Source organism: Hyperolius riggenbachi, chromosome 5, assembly GCF_040937935.1.
Source record: "Hyperolius riggenbachi isolate aHypRig1 chromosome 5, aHypRig1.pri, whole genome shotgun sequence".
Classification (NCBI taxonomy): Eukaryota; Metazoa; Chordata; class Amphibia; order Anura; family Hyperoliidae; genus Hyperolius; species Hyperolius riggenbachi.
The window spans coordinates 298380097-298407482 of NC_090650.1; the positions used below are offsets into that span (position 1 = coordinate 298380097).

Below are 27386 nucleotides of genomic sequence, written 5' to 3' on the forward strand. Positions count from 1 at the left end.
TATGAGAGAACTAAAGCAACAAAGAGGTATAACCATTGCATATTATAAAATATACAGCAACCACATGTTTCATATATGTAAGTGCAGGAATAATTTTGTATCTTTTGACTAATATTCCATGTGATTTTAATGCTTTCTCCAGAAACATAAAGTATTAGATGTTGTTATAACCGCTTATGTGGGCATTTTTTTGCCATCTGGAGATATTTTTAGGTTATTTATTTTTCCATTTTGGGTTGCTGTAAAGTAATCATAGAATCTAGCAATCTGGTGAGGTGTGGCACGGCTATTGAGGGGAAACGGAGGAGGTCGTGCATGTGAAAGGGAATTTTGAACGTAAAGAAGTAGAAATAAAGCCGCAAGAGTTGGTTTTAAAAAAGCTGATAGTTTTTTCAGCTAGTTTTCAAAAGACTATCTGCAAAGAGTTTGTATGTTCTCTCCGTGTCTGCGTGGGTTTCCTCCAGGCACTCCGGTTTCCTCCCACATTCCAAAAACATACAGATAAGTTGATTGGCTCCCTCTAAAAATTGACCCTAGACTACAGTACTTACACTACTTAATATAGACATATGGCAATGGTAGGGATTAGATTGTGAGCTCCTTTGAGGGACAGTTAGTGACAAGATATATATATATATATATATATATATACTGTACACGCTGTGTAATATGTCAGCACTAAATAATAATAACGATTGTGCATATTGGGGTCATATCTGATAACGATTGTGCATATTGGGGTCATTGAACGTGTTTTTTGTTCAAATCTGCTCACATTACGTGTATTTTCTTGAGAAAACCTGCACAATTTTGTGAATTTTCTGGGGAAAGGGTCACCAAAACTTGGGCCCTCTGTCTTTGCGTTGCACTTTTAAAGGGAACCCGAGGTGAGAATAATATTGAGGCTGCCATATTTATCTCCTTTTAAGTAATACCAGCTGCCTGGCTGCCGTGTTGGTCCTCTGCCTCTAATTCTTTCAACCATAGACCCTGAACAAGCATGCAGCAGGTCAGGGGTTTCTGACAATATTGTCAGAACTGACAAGATTAGCTGCATGCTCGTTTCTGGTGTAATTCAGTTCACTACTGCAGCCAATAGATCAGCAGGGCTGCCAGGCAACAAGAATTGTTTAAAAGGAAATAAATATGGCAGCCACCATATCACTCTCACCCTGGGTTCACTTTAAATTACAGTTAGCCCCACCCTCATCCGGTCATGACCACGCCCATTTTCCTCTGTAGCCACACCCATTTTTTGCAGCTCCCCCGGAAATTTGTCCAGCACCTGCATAGCACCCCGTAAAAAAAATTCCTGTAGCCGCCACTGCCCACAGCGCTGTACACAGGACAGGCTTGTCACTTAAAGAGACTGAAGCGAGAATACATCTCGCTTCAGAGCTTATATTCAGCAGGGGCATGTGTGCCCCTGCTAAAGCGCCGCTATCATGCGGCTAAACGGGGATCCCTTACCTCCCAAATCCCCTCGTGGAGTCTCGGGGATCACTTCCTGGTGAGGCAGGGCTAATGGCCGCAGCCCTGCCTCCATGCTCGTCTATCAGCACATATCTCCGCCTCTCCGCCGCCCCTCTCAGTCTTCCTTCGCTGTTAGCCCTGCCTCAACAGCAGCAAAATCTACGACCAAGTTGGTCGTTCATTTTGCAGGGGGGATTTTGGGGGTAAGGGACCCCCGTTTAGCCGCGGGATAGCGGCGTTTTAGCAGGGGCACACATGCCCCTGCTGAATATAAGCTCTGAAGCGAGATTTATTCTCGCTTCAGTGTCTCTTCAACTGTCCCATGGAAGGGTTCACAATCTAATTCTTGCCATAGACCTGTCTATGAATGTATCATGTAGTGTATGTAACATAGTCCAGGGCCTTTTATTTTTTAAAGGTCTTTTTTTATTAATAAAAAAACAACACAGCAGCAATCAAATACCACCAAAAGAGAGCCCTATTTGTGAGAAGAAACTGGGGTAAAATTAATTTGGGTGCTAAGTTGTATGACTGAGCAATAAACCGTTAAACTTGTGAAGTGCTGAATTGTAAAAAATCGCCTGGTCACTAAGCGGTATAAACCTCTGGTTCTCAAGTGGTTAAAAGTGAAAACCTAGAGATTCTCACTAGTGTTGGGCGAACAGTGTTCGCCACTGTTCGGGTTCTGCAGAACATCACCCTGTTCGGGTGATGTTCGAGTTCGACCGTTCGGCCAAACCGTTTGGCCATATGGCCGAACTAAGAGCGCATGGCCGAACGTTCCCCGAACGTTCGGCTAGCGCTGTGATTTGCTGAACGGGTCACGTGGTTCGGACCCGAACGCGCTCTGATTGGCCGAACGGGTCACGTGGTTCGGGTAAATAAATACCCGATCCACGTCATTTCTCCGCCATTTGTCTGTGGGTTTAGCTTTGGGTAGGCAGGCAGGGTAGTTTTCTCTCCAGCCAGGCTAGCCAGGGTCCCCCCAGTCATTGTGTCGCTGCTGGGAACAGTAGTACACCGCTCACCCACACTATATAGCATTGTGTTTACTGCCACTCTGTGTACACCGCTCACCCACCACTGTATAGCATTGTGTTTACTGCCACTCTGTGTCTCTGCTGGGAACAGTAGTACACCGCTCACCCGCCACTGTACAGCATTGTGCTCTGTGTCGCTGCTGGGAACAGTAGTACACCGCTCACCCACCACTGTATAGCATTGTGCTCTGTGTCACTGCTGGGAACAGTAGTACACCGCTCACCCACCACTGTATAGCATTGTGCTCTGTGTCGCTGCTGGGAATAGTAGTACACCGCTCGCCCACCACTGTATAGCATTGTGCTCGGTGTCGCTGCTGGGAACAGTAGTACACCGCTCGCCCACCACTGTATAGCATTGTGCTCTGTGTCGCTGCTGGGAATAGTAGTACACCGCTCGCCCACCACTGTATAGCATTGTGCTCTGTGTCGCTGCTGGGAACAGTAGTACACCGCTCGCCCACCACTGTATAGCATTGTGCTCTGTGTCGCTGCTGGGAATAGTAGTACACCGCTCACCCACCACTGTATAGCATTGTGCTCTGTGTCGCTGCTGGGAACAGTAGTACACCGCTCACCCACCACTGTATAGCATTGTGCTCTGTGTCGCTGCTGGGAACAGTAGTACACCGCTCACCCACCACTGTATAGCATTGTGCTCTGTGTCGCTGCTGGGAACAGTAGTACACCGCTCACCCACCACTGTATAGCATTGTGCTCTGTGTCGCTGCTGGGAATAGTAGTACACCGCTCACCCACCACTGTATAGCATTGTGCTCTGTGTCGCTGCTGGGAATAGTAGTACACCGCTCACCCACCACTGTATAGCATTGTGCTCTGTGTCGCTGCTGGGAACAGTAGTACACCGCTCACCCACCACTGTATAGCATTGTGCTCTGTGTCGCTGCTGGGAACAGTAGTACACCGCTCACCCACCACTGTATAGCATTGTGCTCTGTGTCGCTGCTGGGAATAGTAGTACACCGCTCACCCACCACTGTATAGCATTGTGCTCTATGTCGCTGCTGGGAACAGTAGTACACCGCTCACCCACCACTGTATAGCATTGTGCTCTGTGTCGCTGCTGGGAACAGTAGTACACCGCTCACCCACCACTGTATAGCATTGTGCTCTGTGTCGCTGCTGGGAACAGTAGTACACCGCTCACCCACCACTGTATAGCATTGTGCTCTGTGTCGCTGCTGGGAATAGTAGTACACCGCTCACCCACCACTATATAGCATTTCTGTACTGCCACTGTACTGCTGCCAGTCAGCGTGTACTTTAAGGATAAGTGAAATGAAGAAGAAATCCTGTGAAAGAGGGAGGGGCAAGGGAAGAGGTGTTTCCCCTGACGGTTCACGTACAGGCCACAGTGGAGCACCGAAGAAAACCCACTCAATACCGCCCATGTTGTCCAGGAAATCAACCCTCACAAATCCAAAAGAACAGGACCAGATAATTAATTGGATGACCTCTCAAGCGTCCAGCAGTGGGTTAAGCAGCACCAGCACATCACGCACAAGGTCCGAGTCCTCAGCCACTGCCGGCAGCGACACCACGCACACAACTGCCAAATAACCAGTCCGAAGAATTTCCTCAGGACACAATGGGGTATTCGCAGGAGCTATTCCCAGCCCAACAAACTTCCACCTTTCAAAGGTCAATGGAACAGCCAGAAATGTTGTGCCCGGATTCACAACCATTTACTGTGGGAAATGCACCGCACACTGAAATGCAAGGCGAGTCCGAAGACTTTGAAACCCAAATCCCAGAGCAAGTTGGGCAGGAGGGGTTTCAATTGCAGGAGGTCGGCCGAGAAGATCTGGAAGACGACGTTGGAGTGAGCTGCGCAGAGGTTGTTCTGGGGAGCTCTACTCCACGGCGGCGGCCCACAATCACATATGACGAGTTTGAGGAGATGGAAGAGGAGGGTTTGGACAGCGTGGACAGAGACCCAGATTTTGTATGTGAAGGAGAACATCGCCGTCGTAGCAGCACAGATGAGTCTGTTGAAGAACCCACTGCTGCATGAGTTCGCCTTGTGCCACAAGGTAGGCGGCGCGAAATTTCAGGCACCACAAGCGTGGAATTTCAAGTGAGACGCAAAAGAGGCACAAACAGAAATCGCCAGCAAGGCAGGTGCTCCAAAGTCTTGACTTTCTTTGAAGACTGCAGTGAGGATGGTATCATGGTGATTTGCAAGGTGTGCAAGACCCGCCTGAGCAGGGGGAAAAATATTAACAACCTCTCCACCACCAGCATGACCCGCCACATGGTATCCAAACATCCCACTCTGTGGGCAAACACGGCAGGACAGGGTACCAGCAACACTGCCTCCCTTGGGGTCACCAGACTCACCACCAGACCCTCCTCAGCAGCAGCAGTAGCCCAGCCATTGCGTGGTTCACAACAACATTCACAAACATCAGACGACGCTGACACTGTCACTTTCCGGAATAGTGCTCTTGAGGTCTCCCAGTCTTCATCAAACACAACAACCAACAGCCCTTCAGTGTGCAGCCCTACGGTTCAGTTGTCTGTCTCGGAGATGTTTGAGCGCAAGAGGAAATTGCCAGCAAATGACCCCCGGGCCGTGGCACTAACAGCCAGCATAGCCAAGCTTCTGGCCTGTGAAATGCTGCCATATCGAGTGGTGGAGACAAACAGCTTCAAGGGCATGATGTCAGTGGCCATCCCACGTTACGTGGTTCCCAGCCGCTACCACTTTGCGCGCTCTGCAGTGCCTGAGTTGCATGAGCATGTGGTCAGCAAAATAACCCGAAGCTTGAAGAATGCCGTTGCCTGCAAGGTTCACCTCACCACTGACACCTGGACGAGTGCGTTCGGCCAGGGTCGATACATCTCCCTTACCGCGCACTGGGTGAACCTTGTGGAGCCTGGCAGCGATTCCTCACCTGCTACGGCGCGGGTGTTGCCCACGCCGCAAACAGCTGCACCGCCGTCCCTCCCACTGGATAACAACAGCAGCACCTACCTCTCTGACTCCTTCTCCTCCAACGCATCTCAAAGCTGTACCTCATCCGGAAATGCTAACCCAGCAGCAGTAGGATCGTGGAAGCAGTGCAGCACAGCTGTTGGCATGCGTCAGCAAGCGTTGCTGAAGCTGATCTGCCTTGGGGATAAGCAGCACACAGGGGAGGAAATTTGGAGGGGAATAAAGGAACAGACGGATTTGTAGCTGGCACCGCTGGACCTGAAACCGGGCATGGTTGTGTGTGATAATGGGAGTAATCTCATTCGCGCTTTAAGGTTGGCTAAGCTGACACACATCCCTTGCCTGGCGCACGTGATGAACCTAGTAGTTCAGCGGTTCCTGAGGACATACCCAGGCATGGCCGATCTTCTGTTGAAGGTGCGACGAGTGGCCAAACATTGTAGAAATTCCAGTACTGCTTCGGGGGCACTCGCCAAGATGCAGGAGCGCTTCAATCTCCCCCACCATCGCTTGCTGTGTGATGTCCCTACGCGCTGGAATTCTGCGCTGCACATGCTAGCCCGCTTTTGCGAGCAGAAGAGTGCAGTGGTCCAGTACATGACGGCGCAGTACCGAGGCGCATCCGGACAGCTGCCAAGCTTCTGTGGATCCGATTGGGCCAACATGTTGGACCTCTGCCAAGTCCTCCAAAATTTTGAGCAATCCACGTTGCTTGTGAGCAGTGACAACTCTTCAGTCAGCATTACCATACCACTGCTGTGTTTACTGAAGAAGTCAATGTTGAAAATCAAGGAAACAGCTGTCATGATGCAACTGGGGGAATCTGAAGGAGAAAACGATCAGCGTGATGATACCAACATCAGGCCATCTGCCTCAGGAAACGCTGGCCCCAGCAGCTATGACGAAGAAGAGGAGGAGGAACAGCTGGAGTTGGAGCAGGAATTTCATGCCACCACTGACGAGGGCCAGAGCGGTGCACGTTGGACTTCCACAATTCAGCGCGAATGGTCAGCAGAAGCAGACCAGGAAGAAGGTGACGACTATGATGCATCACAACTATCACAACGCTCACAAGAGGATGATGAGGATTCTGGCAGGACTCTGGCACACATGGCTCAATTCATGCTAGACTGCATTGAACGCGACCCACGCATTGTGCGCATTCTGGACAACACCAATTACTGGGTTTATACACTTCTGGATCCACGGTACAAACACAATGTTCCAAAACTGCTTGAAGAAATAGTCAGACAGGTCAAAATGGAAGAATACCAGCAGGCCCTTGTGGAGACTTTAGAGAGGAGATTGACATCCTCCCCCTCCTCTAGCCAGTTGTACGCCGACAGACTGACTTCCGCAAACCCAGGACGACCAGGAGGGCAGCAAACAACACAAGCCGCAGCTAGTGCCCAAAAGGGAATGGTATCGGCAGTGTCCTTGGAGTGGGAAAATTTTCTGACACCCATGCAGCAGCCCACAGAACAGCAAGCGTGCAGATCCACCTCCAACACCGATCGCCTGGAGAAGATGGTCAAGGACTACATGTCAGATGGCGTAGCTGTGTTGAACAATCCATCTGCACCCTTCAACTATTGGGTATCGAAGCTAGACACCTGGCACGAACTGGCAATGTACGCAATAGAGGTGCTGGCTTGCCCGGCAGCCAGCGTTATGTCGGAACGCTCTTTCAGTGCTGACGGAGGCATCGTCACAGATCGGCGTATCCGCCTCTCCACAGAAAATGCAGACCGTCTGACTCAAATTAAAGTGAATCAATCCTGGATTGGAAACGACTACCCAACACTCCCGGACCCCAACCAAGTAACATGAACAATGAACATCTGTGATGGGTTAGCGTTTCCGGTCCCTGTTTATTGAACCTCTCATCTTTATTACATTTATGACTGAATGGCGACAAAATGCATTGCTATCCGCACGCTTCTTGTCCTCATGCAAGGCCTGGGTTGCGCCTGAAAACGTGGCCTTCTCCTCCTGCGCCTCCTCCTGTTCCATCACGTGTGCTGCTGCTGGGTTAGCGTTGCCGGTCCCTTTTTACGGAACCTCTTTTCTGTATTACATTTATGACTGCATGGCGACAAAATTCATTGCTATCCGCACGCTTCTTGTCCTCATGCAAGGCCTGGGTTGTTGTGTCTCAAAGCGTGGCCTTCTCCTCCTGCGCCGCCCTCCTCCTGTTCCATCACGTGTGCTGCTGCTGGGTTAGCGTTACTGGTCCCTTTTCCTGGAACCTCTTATCTGTATTACATTTATGACTGAATGGCGACAAAAAGCATGTTACCTGTGCAAAGAAAAATGACATTTTCCGAATTTAAAAGACATTTTTTCCTTTGAAACTTTACAATCAATTTTCTCAAAAACTATAAGCTCTTTTTCAAATATTTTTTTTCCTCTTGTACCCACTCCCAAGGTGCACATACCCTGCAAATTTGGGGTATGTAGCATGTAAGGAAGCTTTACAAAGCACGAAAGTTCGGGTCCTCATTGACTTCCATTATGTTCGGAGTTCGGCGCGAACACCCGAACATCGCGGCCATGTTCGGCGAACGTTCGCGAACCCGAACATCCAGGTGTTCGCCCAACACTAATTCTCACATGGAAAGATGTAGTAGATAAAGGGAACCTAAACTGAGAAGGATATGGATTTTTAAAATATTACCAGCTGCCTGACTCTCCTGCTGATCTTGTGTGTCTAATACTTTTAGCCACAGCCCCTGAACAAGCATACAGATCAGGTGCTCTGACTGAAGTCAGACTGGGTTAGCTGCATGCTTGTTTCAGGTGTGTGATTCCGCCACTACTGCAGCCAAGGAGATCAGCAGGACTGACAAGCAACTGGTATTGTTTAAAAGGAAACCTCCATATCCCTCTCAGTTAAGGTTCCCTTTAAGTACCAGTCTGAAAGAGGTTCAGAACTGTCAGTTTAATATTAACTTACAGCTACATAGGAAAAAGTAGAATTAAAGAGACACTTAAGCCTTAACCACTTGAGGACCACAGTCTTTTCGCCCCTTAAAGAGGAACTCCAGAGAAAATAATGTAGTAAAAAAAGTGCTTCATTTTTACCATAATTATGTGTAAATGATTTAGTCAGTGTTTGCCCATTGTAAAATCTTTTCTCTCCCCGATTTACATTCTGACGTTTATTACATGGTGACAAAAAAATTACTTTTTAACTTTCTGTGCTGACATTTTTCAAATAAAGTTAAATTTCCTATACATTTGAGCGCGAAATTTATTCTGCTACATGTCTTGGATAAAAAAAATTTAAAAAAAAATCAGTGTATATTTATTGGATTGGGTAAAAGTTATAGCATTTACAAACTATGGTGCCAAAAGTGAAATTTTCCCATTCTGAAGCATCTCTGCCTTCTCTAACCAGCTGTCATGTTTCATGAGGTGCTAAAATTCCAGGATAGTATAAATACCCCCCAAATGACCCCATTTTGGAAAGAAGACATCCCAAAGTATTCACTGAGAGGCATGGTGAGTTCATAGAAGATTTTATTTTTTGTCACAAGTTAGCGGAAAATGACACTTTGTGACCAAAAAAAAAAAAAAGTTTCCATTTCTTCTAACTTGCGACAAAAAAAAAAATGAAATCTGCCATGGACTCCCTATGCTCCTCTCTGAATAGCTTGAAGTGTCTACTTTCCAAAATGGGGTCATTTGTGGGGTGTGTTCACTGGCCTGGCATTTTGGGGGGGGGGGGGGGGGGCAAATTGTAAGCACTCCTGTAAAGCCTAAAGATGCTCATTGGACTTTGGGCCTTTTAGCGCAGTTAAGCTGCAAAAAAGTGCCACACATGTGGTATTGCCGTACACAGGAGAAGTAGTATAATGTGTTTTGGGGTGTATTTTTACACATACCCATGCTGGGTGGGAGAAATATCTCTGTAAATGACAATTTTTTTATTTTTTTTCACACACAATTGTCCATTTACAGAGATATTTCTCCCACTCAGCATGGGTATGTGTAAAAATATACCCCAAAACACATTATACTACTTCTCCTGAGTACGGCGATACCACGTGTGGCACTTTTTTGCACCCTAACTGCGCTAAGGGGCCCAAAGTCCAATGAGTATCTTTAGGATTTCACAGGTCATTCTGCGACATTTGGTTTCAAGACTACTCCTCACGGTTTAGGGCCCCTAAAATGCCAGGGCAGTATAGGAACCCCACAAATGACCCCATTTTAGAAAGAAGACACCCCAAGGTATTCTGTTAGGAGTATGGTGAGTTCATAGAAGATTTTTTTTGTCACAAGTTAGCGGAAATTGATTTTAATTGTGTTTTTTCACAAAGTGTCATTTTCCGCATACCTTGGGGTGTCTTCTTTCTAAAATGGAATCATTTGTGGGGTTCCTATACTGCCCTGGCATTTTAGGGGCCCTAAATCGTGAGGAGTGGTCTTGAAACCAAATGTCGCAAAATGACCTGTGAAATCCTAAAGGTACTCATTGGACTTTGGGCCCCTTAGCGCACTTAGGGTGCAAAAAAGTGCCACACATGTGGTACCGCCATACTCAGGAGAAGTAGTATAATGTGTTTTGTGGTGTATTTTTACACATACAGATGCTGGGTGGGAGAAATATCTCTGTAAATGACAATTGTTTGATTTTGTTTTACACACAATTGTCCATTTACAGAGAGATTTCTCCCACCCAGCATGAGTATGTGTAAAAATACACCACAAAACACATTATAATACTTCTCCTGAGTACGGCGATACCACATGTGTGACACTTTTTTGCAGCCTAGGTGCGCTAAGGGGATCAACGTCCTATTAACAGGTCATTTTTAGGCATTTGTTTTCTAGATTACTCCTCACGGTTTAGGGCCCCTAAAATGCCAGGGCAGTATAGGAACCCCACAAGTGACCCCATTTTACAAAGAAGACACCCCAAGGTATTCTGTTAGGTGTATGGTGAGTTCATAGAAGATTTTATTTTTTGTCACAAGTTAGTGAAACATGACACTTTGTGAAAAAAACAATACAAATCAATTTCCGCTAACTTTTGACAAATAAAGTCTCCTATGAACTCATCATACACCTAACAGAATACCTTGGGGTGTCTTTTTTCTAAAAAGGGGTCACTTGTGGGGTTCCTATACTGCCCTGGCATTTTACGAGCCCAAAACCGTGAGTAGTCTGGAAACCAAATTTCTCAAAATGACTGTTCAGGGGTATAAGCATCTGTAAATTTTGATGACAGGTGGTCTATGAGGGGGCAAATTTTGTGGAACCGGTCATAAGCAGGGTGGCCTCTTAGATGACAGGTTGTATTGGGCCTGATCTGATGGATAGGAGTGCTAGGGGGGTGACAGGAGGTGATTGATGGGTGTCTCAGGGGGTGGTTAGAGGGGAAAATAGATGCAATCAATGCACTGGGGAGGTGATCGGAAGGGGGTCTGAGCGGGATCTGAGGGTTTGGCCGAGTGATCAGGAGCCCACATGGGGCAATTAGGGCCTGATCTGATGGGTAGGTGTGCTAGGGGGTGACAGGTGGTGACAGAAGGTGATTGATGGGTGTCTCAAGGTGTGATTAGAGGGGGGAAATAGATGCAAGCAATGCACTGGCGAGGTGATCAGGGCTGGGGTCTGAGGGCGTTCTGAGGGTGTAGGCGGGTGAGTGGGTGCCCTAGGGGCAGATAGGGGTCTAATCTGATGGGTATCAGTGACAGGGGCTGATTGATGGGTGATCAGTGGGTGATTAGATGGCAGAACAGATGTAAACAATGCACTTTGGAGGTGATCTGAGGGTAGGTCTGGGGCAATCTGATGGTGTGGGTGGGTGATCAGATTGCCCGCAAGGGGCAGGTTAGGGACTGATTGATGGGTGGCAGTGACAAGGGGTGATTGATGGGTGGCAGTGACAGGGGGTGATTGACGGGTGATTGACAGGTGATCAGTGGGTTATTACAGGGAAGAACAGATGTAAATAATGCACTGGCGAATTGATAAGGGGGGGGGGGTCTGAGGGCAATCTGAGCGTGTGGGGCGGGTGATTGGGTGCCCGCAAGGGGCAGATTAGGGTGTATTCTGATGGGTAACAGTGACAGGTGGTGATAGGGGGTGAATGATGGGTAATTAGTGGGTGTTTAGAGAAGATAACAGATGTAAACACTGCACTTGGGAGGTGATCTGATGTCGGATCTGCGGGCGATCTATTGGTGTGGGTGAGTGATCAGATTGCCCGCAAGGGGCAGGTTAGGGGCTGATTGATGGGTGGCAGTGACAGGGGCTGATTGATGGGTGGCAGTGACAGGGGGTGATTGATGTGTGGCAGTGACAGGGGGTGATTGATGGGTGATTGATAGGTGATTGACAGGTGATCAGTGGGTTATTACAGGGAAGAACAGATGTAAATAATGCACTGGCGAATTGATAAGGGGGGGTCTGAGGGCAATCTGAGCATGTGGGCGGGTGATTGGGAGCCCGCAAGGGGCAGATTAGGGTCTAATCTGATGGGTAACAGTGACAGGTGGTGATAGGGGGTGATTGATGGGTAATTAGTGGGTGTTTAGAGTAGAGAACAGATGTAAACACTGCACTTGGGAGGTGATCTGATGTCGGATCTGCGGGCGGTCTATTGGTGTGGGTGGGTGATCAGATTGCCCACAAGGGGCAGGTTAGGGGCTGATTGATGGGTGGCAGTGACAGGGGGTGATTGATGGGTGATTGGCAGGTGATCAGGGGGGATAGATGCATACAGTACATAGGGGGGGGGGGGTCTGGGGGGGGGGTCTGGGGAGAATCTGAGGGGTGGGGGGTGATCAGGAGGGAGCAGGGGGCAGTTTAGGGTTTAAAAAAAATAGCATTGACAGAAAGTGACAGGGAGTGATTGATGGGCGATTAGGGGGGTTATTGGGTGCAAACAGTGGTCTGGGAGGTGGGCAGGGGGGGTCTGAGGGGTGCTGTGGGCGATCAGGAGACGGGGGGGGGAAATCAGTGTGCTTGGGTGCAGACTAGGGTGGCTGCAGCCTGCCCTGGTGGTCCCTTGGACACTGGGCCTACCAGGGCAGGAGGCAGCCAGTATAATAGGCTTTGTATACATTGCAAAGCCTATTATACTGTTTACATGCGGCGATCCGGGTGCTAGTAACCCGCCGGCGCTTCCGAGCGGCCGGCGGGTTACAGCGCGAGGGGGGCGGAGCCAGTCGCCGGCGGCTGATCGCGTCACGAATTATGCGATCGCCGCATAACCACGCCTGCCGCCGCCTCCGCCAATGGGCATATTGCGGTCGTTTAGGCCTAGTCTTTGCCACCGCCCATCGGCTGGGGGCGGTCGGCAAGTGGTTAAATAAAAAAACTGTTTTACTCACCTGGGGCTTCTACCAGCCCCCTGCAGCCATTCTTGTGCCCTCGCAGTCACGATGGATCCTCCTGTCCCCCGCCACCAGCTACTTTCACTTCACGGACACGCCTGGCCACGCATTGCGTTCAACGCATTCCCGTCCGCAATAGTGTCCTGCGCTTGCGCAGGGCGCTATTGTGCACAGGAAAGTGTAGAAGGAGACGCGTGGCCAGGCATGTGTAGACGCAGTAAGCCTGTTAGCGAAGTTAAAGTAGCTGGCGGCGGCGGACAGGAGGATCCGATCATGACTGCGAGGGCCCGGGACTGCTGCAGGGGGCTGGTAGAAGCCCCAGGTGAGTAAAACTGTTTTTTTTTCCAGGCTGAAGGATCCCTTTAAGCAATTTTTTTCATTGCTATTTTCAGTACAGTTCCTCCTTAAATTAATAATGCATTATCACACACAAACATGTTGCTCTTCTTGCTGGATAGTGTAATGGTTAAGGGCTCTGCCTCTGACATAGGTGACCTGGGTTTAAATCTCGGCTCTGCCTATTCAGTAAGCCAGCACCTATTCAGTAGGAGACCTTAGGCAAATCTCCCTAACACTGCTACTGCCTATAGAGCGCGTCCTAGTGGCTGCAGCTCTGGCGCTTTGAGTCCGCCAGGAGAAAAGCGCAATATAAATGTTATTTGTCTTGCTTGTTAAAGAGGAACTATCATGAAAATCTTAAAAATTAAAACACATACAAATAAGAAGTATATTTCTTCCTGAGTAAAATGAGCCATAAATTACTTCTCTCCTATGTTGCTAGCATTTACAGTAAGTAGTAGAAATCTGACAGAACCGACAGATTTTGAGCTAGTCTATCTCTCCACAGGGGATTCTCAGTATGGCTTTATTCTTTATAAAGATACTCACAGAAAAAAATGTATATATATGCTGGCCAGCTTCCCTGCTCACCGTACATTTTTTGGGCAGTTGGACGGAGCAACTGCCATTCACTAAGTGCATTTTGAAAATAAAGAAATTCCTGTGAATCCCCCATGAGGAGATGGGCTAGTCCAAAACATGTCGGTCGGTTTATGGCTCATTTTACTCTGGAAGAAACCTACTTCTTAATTGGATAAGTTTACATATATTTTAAATTTTAAGATTTTAGCGACAGAGATCCTTTAAATCATAAAATTGTATTGCATTTGGTTAATAGAATAAGTGATTTTTGCTTGTTGTGGTTGCTTTTAAAGTTTACCTGAACTCATAACTTCCTCTGTGCTCTAAATTATAAGCAACAGCATAATAACCTTTTAAAGAAAACAATTTCTTTGTTACAGCTTAGGGAGATCCTGCAGAGTGATTACTTCCTGGTATCCTGTGAGCACAGAAAGAGTTAACCTCCTGTGTCTACATAATGGCTTAGAATTCGGCAGTCAACTGACAGCTCAACGAGAACAGAGAATTAGCACTCTATAAACACACAGAGGGTGGATTTCTCATTTTTTCCCTTGTCCTTTGTGCAAGAGTTCAGGCCCGCTTTAAAGTGAACCTGAGATGGGGGGATAATGCATACAGTGGAGGAAATAATTATTTGACCCCTCACTGATTTTGTAAGTTTGTCCAATGACAAATCCATTGCGGTGTAATGTGTTTCCAATGGTTTTCTTGGTGACTGTATTTGAATGTGGAACAGAGGCGCCAGCAGAATAAAAATTCGTAAAACCTTTAAAAATGCTTGGAGGAAGTGGTGGGCTTGCCTCCCAACAGCAAACAAGAAGTCCTGTTTATATAAATTTATATAAATTGACTCACTGAGGCGCTAATCCTGACATTACAGACTTACTGTCGTCCCCAATTTTTGCCTGATGAAGCGGGCTTGACCTGCGAAACGCGTTGCATTTCTGTTTGGGGTACCGTATAAATAAATGTGTCAATTTATATAAACAGGACTTCTTGTTTGCTGTTGGGAGGCAAGCCCACCACTTCCTCCAAGCATTTTTAAAGGTTTTACGAATTTTTATCCTGCTGGCGCCTCTGTTCCACATTCAAATACACTGCGTCCACTCCTGGTGGAAGGGAGTACTACCCTTTTTCTCTTGCTACAGAGAGCGACTTCTTAGTCCTTCAGTGAGGACAGGCATAATCTCCTCACCTGCTTTTTCAGTGGTTGCCTAATTGGTGACCCATGCTTGTGAGTATATTTCTCGCATATTAACATTTGTTCATATCATCTTAACATACTGCACCATATCGGGCTCTCGGTTTCTCTTTTTGTCCTTCTTGGTGACTGTGGTCCCTGCTAATTTGAGGTCATTCACTAACTCCTCCCGTGTAGTTCTAGGATGCTTTTTCACCTTTCTCAGAACCATTGACACCCCACAAGGTGAGATCTTGCGTGGAGCCCCAGAGCGAGGTCGATTGATAGTCATTTTGTGCTCCTTCCATTTTCGAACAATCGCACCAACAGTTGTCACCTTCTCTCCCAGCTTCTTGCTAATGGTTTTGTAGCCCATTCCAGCCTTGTGCAGGTCTACAATTTTGTCTCTGACATCCTTGGACAGCTCTTTGGTCTTTCCCATGTTGGAGAGTTTGGAGTCTGCTTGATTGATTGATTCTGTGGACAGGTGTCTTTTATACAGGTGACTAGTTAAGACAGGTGTCCTTAATGAGCGTGACTAATTGAGTAGAAGTGTCTAACCACTCTGTGGGAGCCAGAACTCTTAATGGTTGGTAGGGGTTCAAAAACTTATCTCACTCAATGAAATGCAAATCAGTTGCTATCTTTTATTTAAGGTTAATTTTTCGATTTTCCTTTTGATGTGCTATCTGCCACTGTTAAAATAAACCTACCATTGAAATGATACTGTTCTGAGACTTTTCATTTCTTTGTCATTGGACAAACTTACAAAATCAGTGAGGGGTCAAATAATTATTTCCTCCACTGTACCTGGGGCTTCCTCCAGGCCGATCGCTCCCTCGCCGTCCTCCGCCTCCTTCTTCTGAAATTGACCCCGGAAAGTCCTCCAGAAGCAGTATTACTGCACAGGTGCAGAACATCACAAGAGCGAGCATGGCCAGACTGCGGCTGCGCCGATTGGCCCAGACTGGAGGACTTTTCAGGAACAGTTGCAGTAGATCCAGGAGGTAGAGGAGGACAGCGAGGGAGCGATCGGTCTGGAAGAAACCCCAGGTATGTATCTTCCCCCCCACCATCTCAGGTACACTTTAAGTGTTATGGACACTAAAAATCTGCCTAAGGCAGCTGCATTGCAGTTAACAGCATTGCTTTATTGCTACTGATTAGAACAGTTTGATGCTGGGATGCTGCGATGGAACACCAAATGGTTCTGTTAACCAGCATCAGAACAATACTATGGACTGTAATGTGCACTAATAAGGAGAAAAGCTGTTAATGCTATAAAGCACAATATACTGCAGATCATTATTAAGCATAATGTACAAAGCAAATTTCCTCTGCATTTATTATGTTATGTATTTATATAATTCTGACATTATCTGCAGTGCTTTCAGGGCCGGTTCTATACTTTTTGCTGCCTGAGGCAAACTTTTGAAGATGCTGACGCCCCCCCCCCTCCCCCACTGGTAGTATAATTGTCCCCCAGTATAGGTAGCCTGTAGGGGGTAGCAGCAAGGAAGGGGGAGCAGCAGGTACAGCGGTGGGGGGGGGGGGTCGGCCCCCCTTCCTCACCTGGGGCTCTCCCCCTCCAGCAATTTGTTCAAAATTCAATAGTACTTAATTGGGAGGCATTGCAGGAAGTTACATGAGCGGTGGAACTCAGCGCAGGATCCAGGAAATAGGTGAGTCATTGCGCCTCCCGCTGCCTGGCTGAACTAATTACATTTTGAGCAAATCGCTGGAAAGGGAGAGTGGACGGACCAGGCCCACTGCTGTGCCTGCTGCTTCCCCTTTCCTGGCTGCTGCCCCCTCCAGCTCGGCACCCCTCCACCCACGGCCAGGGGGGCGCCACCCCCATCTTCCACTGCCTGAGGAACCTGCCTCACCCCACCCAGACTGCAATCCAGCATAAGTGATCCCGATTGGATTGGATCCGCTCTACTGCACTGGCAGGCAGTAGAGTGGATCCAATCGGTATCTGCTTTTTCCACCTGACCCCGAGTGGAAAGCTGCTACTGTGCCTGAGCTGGACCCGGGGAGAGTAAATATTGCAGGCACTACTTTCCTTGTCAGCTGTGGTGTTGGGGGCCCAGCGCTGCCACCGTTGGACAGAGGAGGACGGGGAAGCCTCAAAAGGCTCCAGAGCCTTCCCCCTCCCAAGGTAAGTTCACACAGCCCCCCCCCCCCATCCCTCCCCCCTGGGACGTTTTTAAAGTTACAGGTTCTCTTGAAAATTGTGGAAAAATTACCACCATTATGATTTTCAAAAAATCGCGATCGCAGCAATTTTACCACAATTTTAATGCAAGTCAATAGGAGCATTTTTTAAAAACGCTGAGAAAGATCTGATGGTCAGACAAGCTCTCAGGGCTGGTGCACACCAGAAGATCTTTTCTGAGTGCTTTGTGATTTTAAAAGCTCCTGCTGATGTTATCCTATGTGTCTGTTCTCACTGGAGCGATGTGATTTTGTAGTGTGCACCAGCCCTCAGAAAGCGCTCATAGGCCCAGTGCACACCAAAAACCTCTATCAGATCTGCAAAATGCTAGAGGTTTTTGAAGCAGATTTCAGAGCGATTCTAGGCATGTTTAGTGAGGTTTTCTAAACATGCCTAGCATTTTTTGGAGCATTTTTGTGTAGCAGATTTCAAATATTGTTACAGTAAAGCTGTTACTGAACAGCTTCTGTAACAAAAAACGCCTGGAAAACCGCTCTGATCTAGCGTTTTTCAGAGCGGTTTTCCACTTTACTAATCTTTAACATTGTGGCAGAAACGCCTCAGAAATCTAAAAAATTATGAGCCCCCGAGTTTGCGTTTGTGGAAAAAACGAACCTCTCTGGTGTGCACCATCCCATTCACTTTCATTAGCCAAGCGGTTTTCCCCCTGCAAGCGTTTTTAAAAAACGCTCCAGAACTGCTCTGGTGTGCACCAGCCCATAGTGTCTACAATCTAACAGGGAAGCTTATATATATGTGAATGTGATCCCTGCCATTGTCTAATGTCCCTATCATAGTCCAAGGTCTGTTTCTATTACTCGTTCTGCCCAATTATAATTTTTAACTGCATGGGCAATCAAATCCTGTTAGCCGGAAAAGCCAGTGGCTATGCACAAGTGCCTACTTGCTCGGCATGAGTGAGTTCTAACCCGCACATGCCCAGTGGGAGGAAGTGCTTGGGCTGAAAGGAGCGTCAGGTCAGAATTTGGGTATGCCCAGTTCAAATGCACTACTCCATGGTCTGATGAATTTCAGGGACTCTGTTAAGAAGAAGAAGAAGAAGAAAAAAAGACTAAAGAACGAGGATTGGGAGGAACCCCAAATGGCAATAAGCAGTATTAAAGCATTTGTAGTACCGTATTTTTCGGACCATAAGACGCTCCGGACCATAAGACGCACCTAGGTTTAGAGGGCAAAAATCAGGAAAAAAATATACATACTTATCCTGGTGCGTCCATGGCACAGGGGTGTCTTATGAACCTGTTCCTCCAATTCCCCCAAATTTGTATGTCTCCCTTGTACCTTCTGGGTCCCCCTTTTACCTTTTGTGTCCCTCTGTGTCCTCCTCAGTGCTTTCTGTGTCCACCTATGTCCATTCTATGTCCCCCATGTCCTTCCTTTGTTAGTCCTGTGTCCCCTCTCTCTGTCCAGGTCGCTGTCCAGCGCACCACCTACTCTTCTTCCATATGTACCTTTCAGATGCCTGCCGGCCAATCACATGATGGCGCTGTCAATCATGGCCGTTGCAGCAGCCAGACACGCTAACTCCTGCCGTCCACCGCATCAGTTTTCTGCCTGGCCTCTATATGTTTTAATCAGATGCCCGCTGGTCAATAACCTGGGATGCTGTCAATCAGGGACGCTGCAGTGGCCAGACACGCTAACTTCCGACATCCACCACTTCCGACATCCACCGCATCACTTTACGCATCTGCTTCGTCTCTTATCTTCATATATTAGTATCAGTTGCCCGGCCCGCCGTCTAATTACATGGGGACGCAGTCAATCATAGCCGCTGCACCGGCCAAACACGCTGATCCCACGCCGTCCATTACACCAGCACTCGCTGTTCCTACTGTGTAATCTATTCAAACTACCGCTGGCCAATCAGGCAGGGGCCGATGGTCTTGAGGGCGGGACAAGGCTCTGCCATACTAGCCAATCACTGCACTCGCTCTGATCAGAACGAGTGCTGTGATTGGCTAGTATGGCAGAGCCTTGTCCCGCCCTCAAGACCATCGGCCCCCGCCTGATTGGCCAGCGGTAGTTTGAATGGATTACACAGTAGGAACAGCGAGTGCTGGTGTAATGGACGGCGTGGGGTCAGCGTGTTTGGCCGGTGCAGCAGCCATGATTGACTGCGTCCCCACGTAATAAGACGGCGGGCCGGGCATCTGATACTAATATATGAAGATAAGAGACGAAGCAGATGCATAAAGTGATGCGATGGATGTCGGAAGTGTTGGATGTCGGAAGTTAGCGTGTCTGGCCACTGCAGCGTCCCTGATTGACAGCATCCCAGGTTATTGACCAGCTAGTGCGGTGGATGCAGGGGGTCAGCTGCTGTGTATGTGTGGGCGCCTGGGGGTGGTCTCAATTGTTACATTCGGACCATAAGACGCAGGTACTTTTCCCCCCCACTTTTGGGGAAGAAAAAGTGCGTCTTATGGTCCGAAAAATACGGTAAGTACTGTATTTTCCACTGTATAAAACGCACTTTTTCTACCTCAAAAATGAGGAGAAAAGTCCCTGCTTCTTCTTCTTATTATTATTATTTTATTATTTATATAGCGCCAACATATTCCGCAGGGCTTTACAAAGCACAATAAGACGACAAGGGAAACATAGATATACTAACAAATTGTAAAACAGAGTTCCAAGCAGCACAAATATTGTGACAAAAACAGTAAACATTAGGAGGAGCAACCTGCCCTTGCAAGCTTACAATCTAGTGGGTAGTGGTGGACACATTAGGTAAGGGGGTGAAAGATGGATGAGGCAGTGACCCTTTGCCTCTGATTACATTGTGTCAAATAAGTAAATAAGGGCTATAGAATGTTATAAGCTTGTCTGAAAAGGTGTGTTTTAAGAGTGTGTTTGAAGATGTTCAGGTTTGGAGCATGACGTACAGGCTGTGGAAGAGAGTTCCAGATAAGAGATGATGCTCGTGTAAAGTCTTGGATGCGAGCATGAGAGGAGGTGATCAGCTTAGAGGCCAGGAGAATTTCTTGGGAGGAGCGGAGGTCGCGGGAGGGACAATATCTTGAGATTAGTGATGAGATGTATGGAGGGCACAACTAATGGAGGGCTTTGTATGTTAGAGTCAGGAGTTTGAACTGGATCCTCTGGGTAATAGGTAACCAGTGGAGAGAACGGCATAGTGGGGCTGCATCGGAAGAGCGTGTGGAGAGGTGAATGAGGCGGGCTGCTGAATTTAGAAGCGATTGGAGAGGTGCTAGCCTTTTTTGTGGTAGCCCACAGAGCAGGGTGTTGCAGTAGTCTAGGCGGGAGATGATTAAGGCATGTACAAGCATCTTGGTGGCCTCTTGTGTGAGGAAGGGACGGATACGGAATATATTTTTGAGCTGGAAATAGCAGGTGGTGGTTAATGAGGCAATGTGAGGTTTAAAGGAGAGCTCTGAGTCGAGTATAACCCCCAAGCAGCGGGCTTTAGTGGTTGAGGTTATTGGGGTGTTGTTACCGTTATGGTTGCAATTGGTGGAGGTGTAGATAGCGATGGTGGAAAAATCACAATTTCCGTTTTACTCATGTTAAGTTTGAGGAAGCGCAAAAATGAACAAAGTCTTTTTGGCATGGCAAGCAGATATCCCAGGTCTAACCTCAGAGGCTTGGTCCTCAATATTGAGCTACTTTGTTACTACTAATGTTGCAGCACGCGATAGGCTAGTTGCCTTGAAATTTCTGCATAGAAGCTATCTCACTCCAAAGAGACTGCAAAAAATTGATCCCACGGCTGAAGGGAGATGTGGCAGGTGCCAACAACCTAACGCTGACTTCTTTCACATGGTTTGGCTCTGCCCATATGTTTCTTCCTACTGGCATCAGATCCATGCAGAGCTACAGCAGATACTAGGGGTGGCAATCGAGCTAGCTCCAGAACAATTGTTACTGGGGAACATATCAGACGATCTGTTATCAGCACCCAAACTGCTAGCCTTCAGATCTCTTATCTCCTATGCTAGGAAACTAATAGCCATTAAATGGAAGCAACCTACAGGCCCTAGGAAGAAGGACTGGGTGGCTTATGTGCATAAAGAGCTGGTACTACTCCAGAAAGTATATATAAAGCGTAAATGCCCCAAAAAATTCCGGAAGGTTTGGTCTGGTTGGATCTCACGCTTCAAACTTAAGTTTGATGACTAAATACTGTGGTAGGGGTTCCTTGGTAACTCTGAGCTTCTCTGAGGGGGGCGATAACCGAGTCAGAACTATGTAAAAGCCATGTACTGCCTTTAAATCTGGTTTTCCTGATCTGAACTTCATAATTTTGCATACTCTACTGGATATGTATTGTATTCAGAAACCCTTTTAATTGATGCATTGTGTTAACTATAGACAAGACTGTTTGAGTGTTGTAGTGTCAGTCTGTTATCTGACACTATTGTTGTTAATGTTTTAAAAAAAATGCAAAATTCAATAAACATATTCTTTCAAAAAAAGTTTGAGGAAGCGGGAGGACATAAATGCAGAAACGGCACGTAGACAGTCGGGGACTCTAGATAGTAGTGATGCCAGATCAGGAGCTGAGAGATAGATTTGGGTGTCATCCGCATAGAGGTGATACTGGAAGCCAAAAGAGTTAATTAGTTGTCCCAGGCCACGGGTGTAGACTGAGAAAGGAAGTGGCCCAAGAACAGAGCCTTGAGGAACACCAACAGACAGTGGGCGTGGGGAGGAATTGGTGTTAGAGAAGGACACAGTGTAAGAGCGTCCAGAGAGATAAGAGGAGATCCAGGAATGTGCTTGTCCCTTGATTCCTAAAGATGACAGTGTCTGCAGAAGCAGAGCATGATCAACCGTGTCAAAGGCAGAGGAAAGGTCAAGGAGTATTAGAATGGAGAACTGGCCTTTGGATTTAGCTACCAATAGGTCATTAGCAACTTTCGTGAGGATAGTTTCAGTGGAATGGTGTGTGTGGAATCCAGATTGAAAGGGGTCAAGTAAGGAATTGGTAGAGAGAAAGGCAGACAATTCTGAATGGTTGTGACGTTCCAGCAGTTTAGAAGCAAAGGGGAGGAGTGAGACAGGCCGGTAATTGGATAGAGAAGCTGGATCAAGAAGGGGTTTTTTGATAAGTGGTGTGATAATAGCTTGTTTGAATAAGGAAGGAAAAGTGCCAGTGGAGATTGAATAGAGTTGTTAGAGCGGAATTAAGGGAGGAGGAAAGCTGGGGGATTAGATGGGAGGGAATGGGGTCCAGGGCACAGGTAGTGAGATGAGCTTTGGAGAGTAGTGAGGAAAGACACTGTTCAGTGAGTGGGGTAAAAGATATTAGAGTGGGAGAGTGGTCTTGTGGATCGGGGGGAAGGCAGTTAGTAGTGGGCGAGGATGCAGGCGGACAAAAGGAATCTATAGGTGATGGTTGAGCTGGTAAAAATGGTTGCGTGTTGAAGCTATTACGTATTGCATCAATCTTGCTTGTAAAGTATGATGCAAAGTCGTCAGCTGACAGACATGTGGTGGGGGGAGGAGGTGGGGGATGAAGTAGGGAGTTAAAGGTGTTGAACAATTGTTTTGGGTTGTGGGACTGTGAGGAAATGAGTGAGGAGAAATAAGACTGCTTAGCAGAGGTGAGGGCATCCCTGAGCTCCTGCATAGTTTGTTTGTAGTGGTGGAAGTCCTCTATAGCAGTGCTCTTTCTCCAGCACCTTTCTGCCACCCTGGAGCGCCTTTTCAGCTGTTTGATTTGTTCAGTGAGCCAGGGCTGCCTGTTAGTTTGGCGGGGGCGGGTGGTGGTGAGAGGGGCAGCTGAATTCATGGCAGAAGAGGCTACACTAAATAGGTAACTGGATGCTGCCTCTGGGTTAGTGTAGGATGACAGAGTACTTAGAGGTTGCAAGGCTTCAGTCAGGGTATTCAGATCCAGGTTTCGGTAGTTCCTGCGCATGACCGGATGGTGTAGTGTTGGAGGAGTTGATGGTAGAGAAGAATTGATTGAGAAGGTAAGAAGGTTGTGGTCTGAGGGGAAGTGGAGTGTTATGGAAGCTTGAAATAGAGCAGAGGCGGGTAAAGACAAGGTCGAGAGTGTGGCCGTCTTTGTGGGTGGAAGTGGAGGACCATTGGGCGAGGTCAAACGAGGAGGTGAGAGAGTGCAGTTTGGTGGCAGTAGGGCAGTTAGTGTCGATGGGTATATTAAAATCTCCAATGATGATAGAGGGTATATCAGTGGAGAGGAACTGGAGAAGCCATGCTGAAAAGTGATCAATGAAAGTAGAGGCTGGACCGGGTGGGCGGTAGATAACAGCAATCTGAATGTGGTATGGAGAGTAGAGACGGACAGCATGAACTTCAAAGGATGAGAGTGAGAGTGCGGGCAGTGGTGTGAGTGGCTTAAAGGAGCAGTGTTCAGAGAGGAGGATCCCCACCCCGCCTTCCTGTTTGTGGCCAGGTCTAGGGGCATGACTAAATTTTAGTCCACCATGTGTTAGAGCAGCTGGAGACACCGTGTCTGATGGAGTTAGCCATGTCTCAGTGAGCCCCAGAAAGGTGAAAGTGTTGGAGATAAACATGTCATGAATGAAAGCCAGTTTATTACAGACTGAGCGGGAGTTCCATAGAGCCCCAGATATGGGGAGGGGAGAGCTAGGAAGAAGGGGGATATCAATAAGGTTGTAGGTGTTCTGGGAGGGGAGGTGGTGGGGTTTGTTATCGGTGGAATGAGTTGTAGTCTGAGTAGTGTGAGGTCTAGGAGTGGGCCCTGGGTTTGGTGATATGTCCCCAGAAGCCAGGAGTAGTAGTAGGCAGAGCAGAGAGATGTGGGGGTGAGACTTGTGTGTAAGAAAGTTAGGTTTAGTGAGAGCAGAGGAGGGGTAGTTTGAGCAGAGAAATAGGAATAGTTCATGGCTAGAGAGAAGGGGAGACGATAGCAGAGAGGGAGCAATGTGTATGGCGTTGCTGGCAGTGGGAGGATGAAGTGACATGTGAATTTTCAGGAGCAGAAGGCAAAATGAAGTGGTTGAGAGAAACATCTTATACATTCTGAAGTGCTATATAGGGAGATCGATAGCTGACAGCAGGAGGGTGGGGTATGTTTAGATACAGGAATTGCAGAAACAGGCAAGCATATGGTGAAGCAGATAAAAAACAGTTGATTAGCAAACCATGTAACCGAAGTGCAGAGTCTCCTGGCAGTTCCTTCTGTTCCCTTCTGATTCAATTCTGGTCTAATTTGGGTCTTTTGCTGTGCACTTCAAATCATGCACTTAAAATTAATGCACATCTGACTACAGTCATATCTGACTTAGAAACTAGATTAAATCGTCTTATACGGCAAATGCAGGGAACCCACGACATACGAACCGCCTCCACGTCGGGGATTCCCTACATTAGCTCCCTGTGTGGTCCGCTCCCTATGTACTGTATTTCGCGTAGCAGCATGTATGTAACATTGTGCCACCCGTATGTATCCCTGGCTTCCTGTGTGGTCCGCCTCCTGTCACTCCGTCCCCCGCTTATGCGCTTCCCCCAGTGTCAGCGTAGCGGCAGTCTTACTACTTCAGCCGCTCTCCGGGAATGCAGACCTTGTCTCCTCTCTCGTTACTCCTCTAGTGATGGCTTCTGCAATACGCGTCATTAGTAGAGTCATCACTAGAGGAGCGACGAGAGAGGAGACTAGGTCTGCGTTCCCAGAGAGCGGCTGAAGTAGTAAGACTACCGCTATGCTGACACTGGGGGGAGCACACACACAAGCGGGGAGGGACGCGACAGGAGGCGGACCACACGGGGAGCCAGGGGCGCATGCACAATGTTACATAGATGCCGCTACACAAATTACAGTACATGGGGAGCAGACCACACAGGGAGCTGGGGGACAACTGAGGGCATATACAGTAGGGGACACTGGAGGACATTAATTGGGGGAGAACATCTACAAGACGCTCCTGGAATATAGACGCACTAGGTTTAGTATATTTTTTTCCCCTTGGTTTTTGCCCACTAAACCTAGGTACGTCTTACATTCCGGAGCGTCTTATACAGCGGAAAATACGGTACTTCGTCTCAAAATGTATTCAGTTTAGGTCTCTTTCCCACCAAGATGTTGCGTTTTAAGGGACGTTAAGGTCGCATAACGTACCCCTAACGCAACGCGTGGTGGTGTTGAAGTTGGACGTCAGATTGATTATGTGGCTCTCAAAGCAGCCGCTCCAGGATAGTGATGGGAAGTCCAGATCTTTTGAAGGATTCAGATCATTCGAATCGGATCATTGAAAAGATCCAGATCTTTGAACCAAATCATTTGAATCATTTTACTAGGGAAGCAGACTGGGGGTGAAATGACTAGCAGGACAGGACTTTCCCTGCACTGTACATTCTGTATGGCCTAGTGCACACCAGAGCGGTTCTGCTGCGGTTTGCGATTCGCTTGCGGGTGCGGATCCGCTTGGGTAATGTATTTCAATGGGCTGGTGCACACCAGAGCGGGAGGCGTTTTTCAGAAACGCATACTCCCGGGCTGCTGCAGATTTTGGATTGCGTATGCATTTCTGCCTCAATGTTAAGTATAGGAAAAAACGTAAACCGCTCTAAAAAACGGCACTTCAGAGTGGTTTGCCAGGCGGTTTTTGTTACAGTAGCTGTTCAGTAACAGCTTTACTGTAACAATACATGAAATCTACTACACCAAAAACGCTTCACAAAACCGCAAAATGCTAGCTGAAACGCTACAGAAAAAGAAAAAGCGTTTCAAATTCTGCTAGCATTTTGCGGATCTGCTAGCGTTTTTTGGTGTGCACCAGGCCTAAGTTCCTGTTTCTTCCAGACAGACATCCACTGTGACCGAACATTGTGATGATCCGGATGATTCGACTCACAAAAAAGATCCGGATCAAATGAAAGATTCGTTCATGATCCGGACAACACTACAGTCCCACCACGAGTCACCACAGTGCAGTAAATATTAATTAGCCATGTGGCTGGCTGCGGAGGAGGAGGGGAGACCTCCTCCTCCAACATTACTGCGCATGTGCAAACAGTCTAACGCGGCTTAGCCCAGTATACCGTACAGCATGCAGCACTTTGTTTAAACGTGCTGCGTTACTTTTTAATGCAACGTGTGCACTGTGCATCTTGGGGCAGATTCCCTCCTCTGCAAGTGGGTAAAGGACTTTCTTTCCAACAGAACTCAACGGGTCAAGCTTGGCAGTCGCATCTCCAGCGAAAGAACCACCAACGTCGGAGCTCCGCAGGGCTGCGTGCTGTCCCCTCTCCTGTTCTCTCTGTACACGAACAACTGCACCTCGGCCTCAGACTCCGTCAAAGTTATCAAATTCGCAGATGACGCTCATCGGCCTCATCGACAGAAATGGGGAGGACAATTACCGAAACGAAGTTGCGAGGATTTGTAACTGGTGCAAGAACAACAACCTTGTTCTCAATGCGGCAAAGACTGTGGAACTTATTGTGGACTTCCGGAAACTCCCTCCGGCCCCCCTACCTGTGTACATCGATGGGTCCGAGGTCTCCAGAGTCCAAAGCGTACGGTTCCTAGGCTCAACCCTAACAAGCGACCTCAAATGGGAGCAGAACACCACCAGAACCCAGAAGAAAGCTCAACAGCGGCTCTTCTTCCTACGCCAACTGAAAAAATTCGGAATGTCACGGGATCTGCTCACGAGCTTTTACTCCGCGACCATCGAATCCATCCTCTGCTGCTCCATCATCGTCTGGTACGCAGGAGCCACCGCCAAAGACAAGTATAAACTCTACAGAGTGATAAAAACAGCAGAAAAGATCATTGGTGCCCAACTGCCCTCGCTAGATCTCCTCTACTCCATGAGAATGAAGACAAGAGCCTCCAAAATCTTACTCGACCCCTCCCACCCGGGCAGACGATACTTTGAGACCCTTCCACTGGGACGCCGTCTCAGATACATCCCCGCCAAGACCACTAGGCGCATGAACACCTTCTTCCCCCAAGCAGTTCTCTTGTTGAACTCACTGAACTCAAAACTCCCCCCACCCCCGCCTACATTCCAGGGACACTCTAGCCCCAGGCGTCCCCTCCTTTCAGCTGTAAACTATGACTGAAACATGGACTCCCACAGCAGCAATCCCTGTCCCCCCCCCACCCCCCAATACTCTAATTGAATTGAAACAAATATGCCTTAAATGTATGTATGTCCTGCTTGCCTTCGCTATGTCTGCAAACGTGCTGTTACATGTTCCTTTCTCTTGCCATGTGAACCACAAGCAATTCCGGGTACACCACTTGGTGTGCTTGGCGATA

At 47.8% G+C, this 27386-nt stretch overlaps 1 protein-coding gene across 1 annotated transcript; it reads left to right on the forward strand.

The window, feature by feature from the left end:
• LOC137517687 (uncharacterized) lies at positions 1-27386 on the forward strand. The gene is made up of 2 exons (XM_068234691.1): positions 1-26; positions 26280-27386. The coding sequence occupies exons 1-2, from the start codon at positions 2-4 to the stop codon at positions 27185-27187; spliced, it is 933 nt and encodes a 310-aa protein (XP_068090792.1). The 5' UTR covers position 1; the 3' UTR covers positions 27188-27386.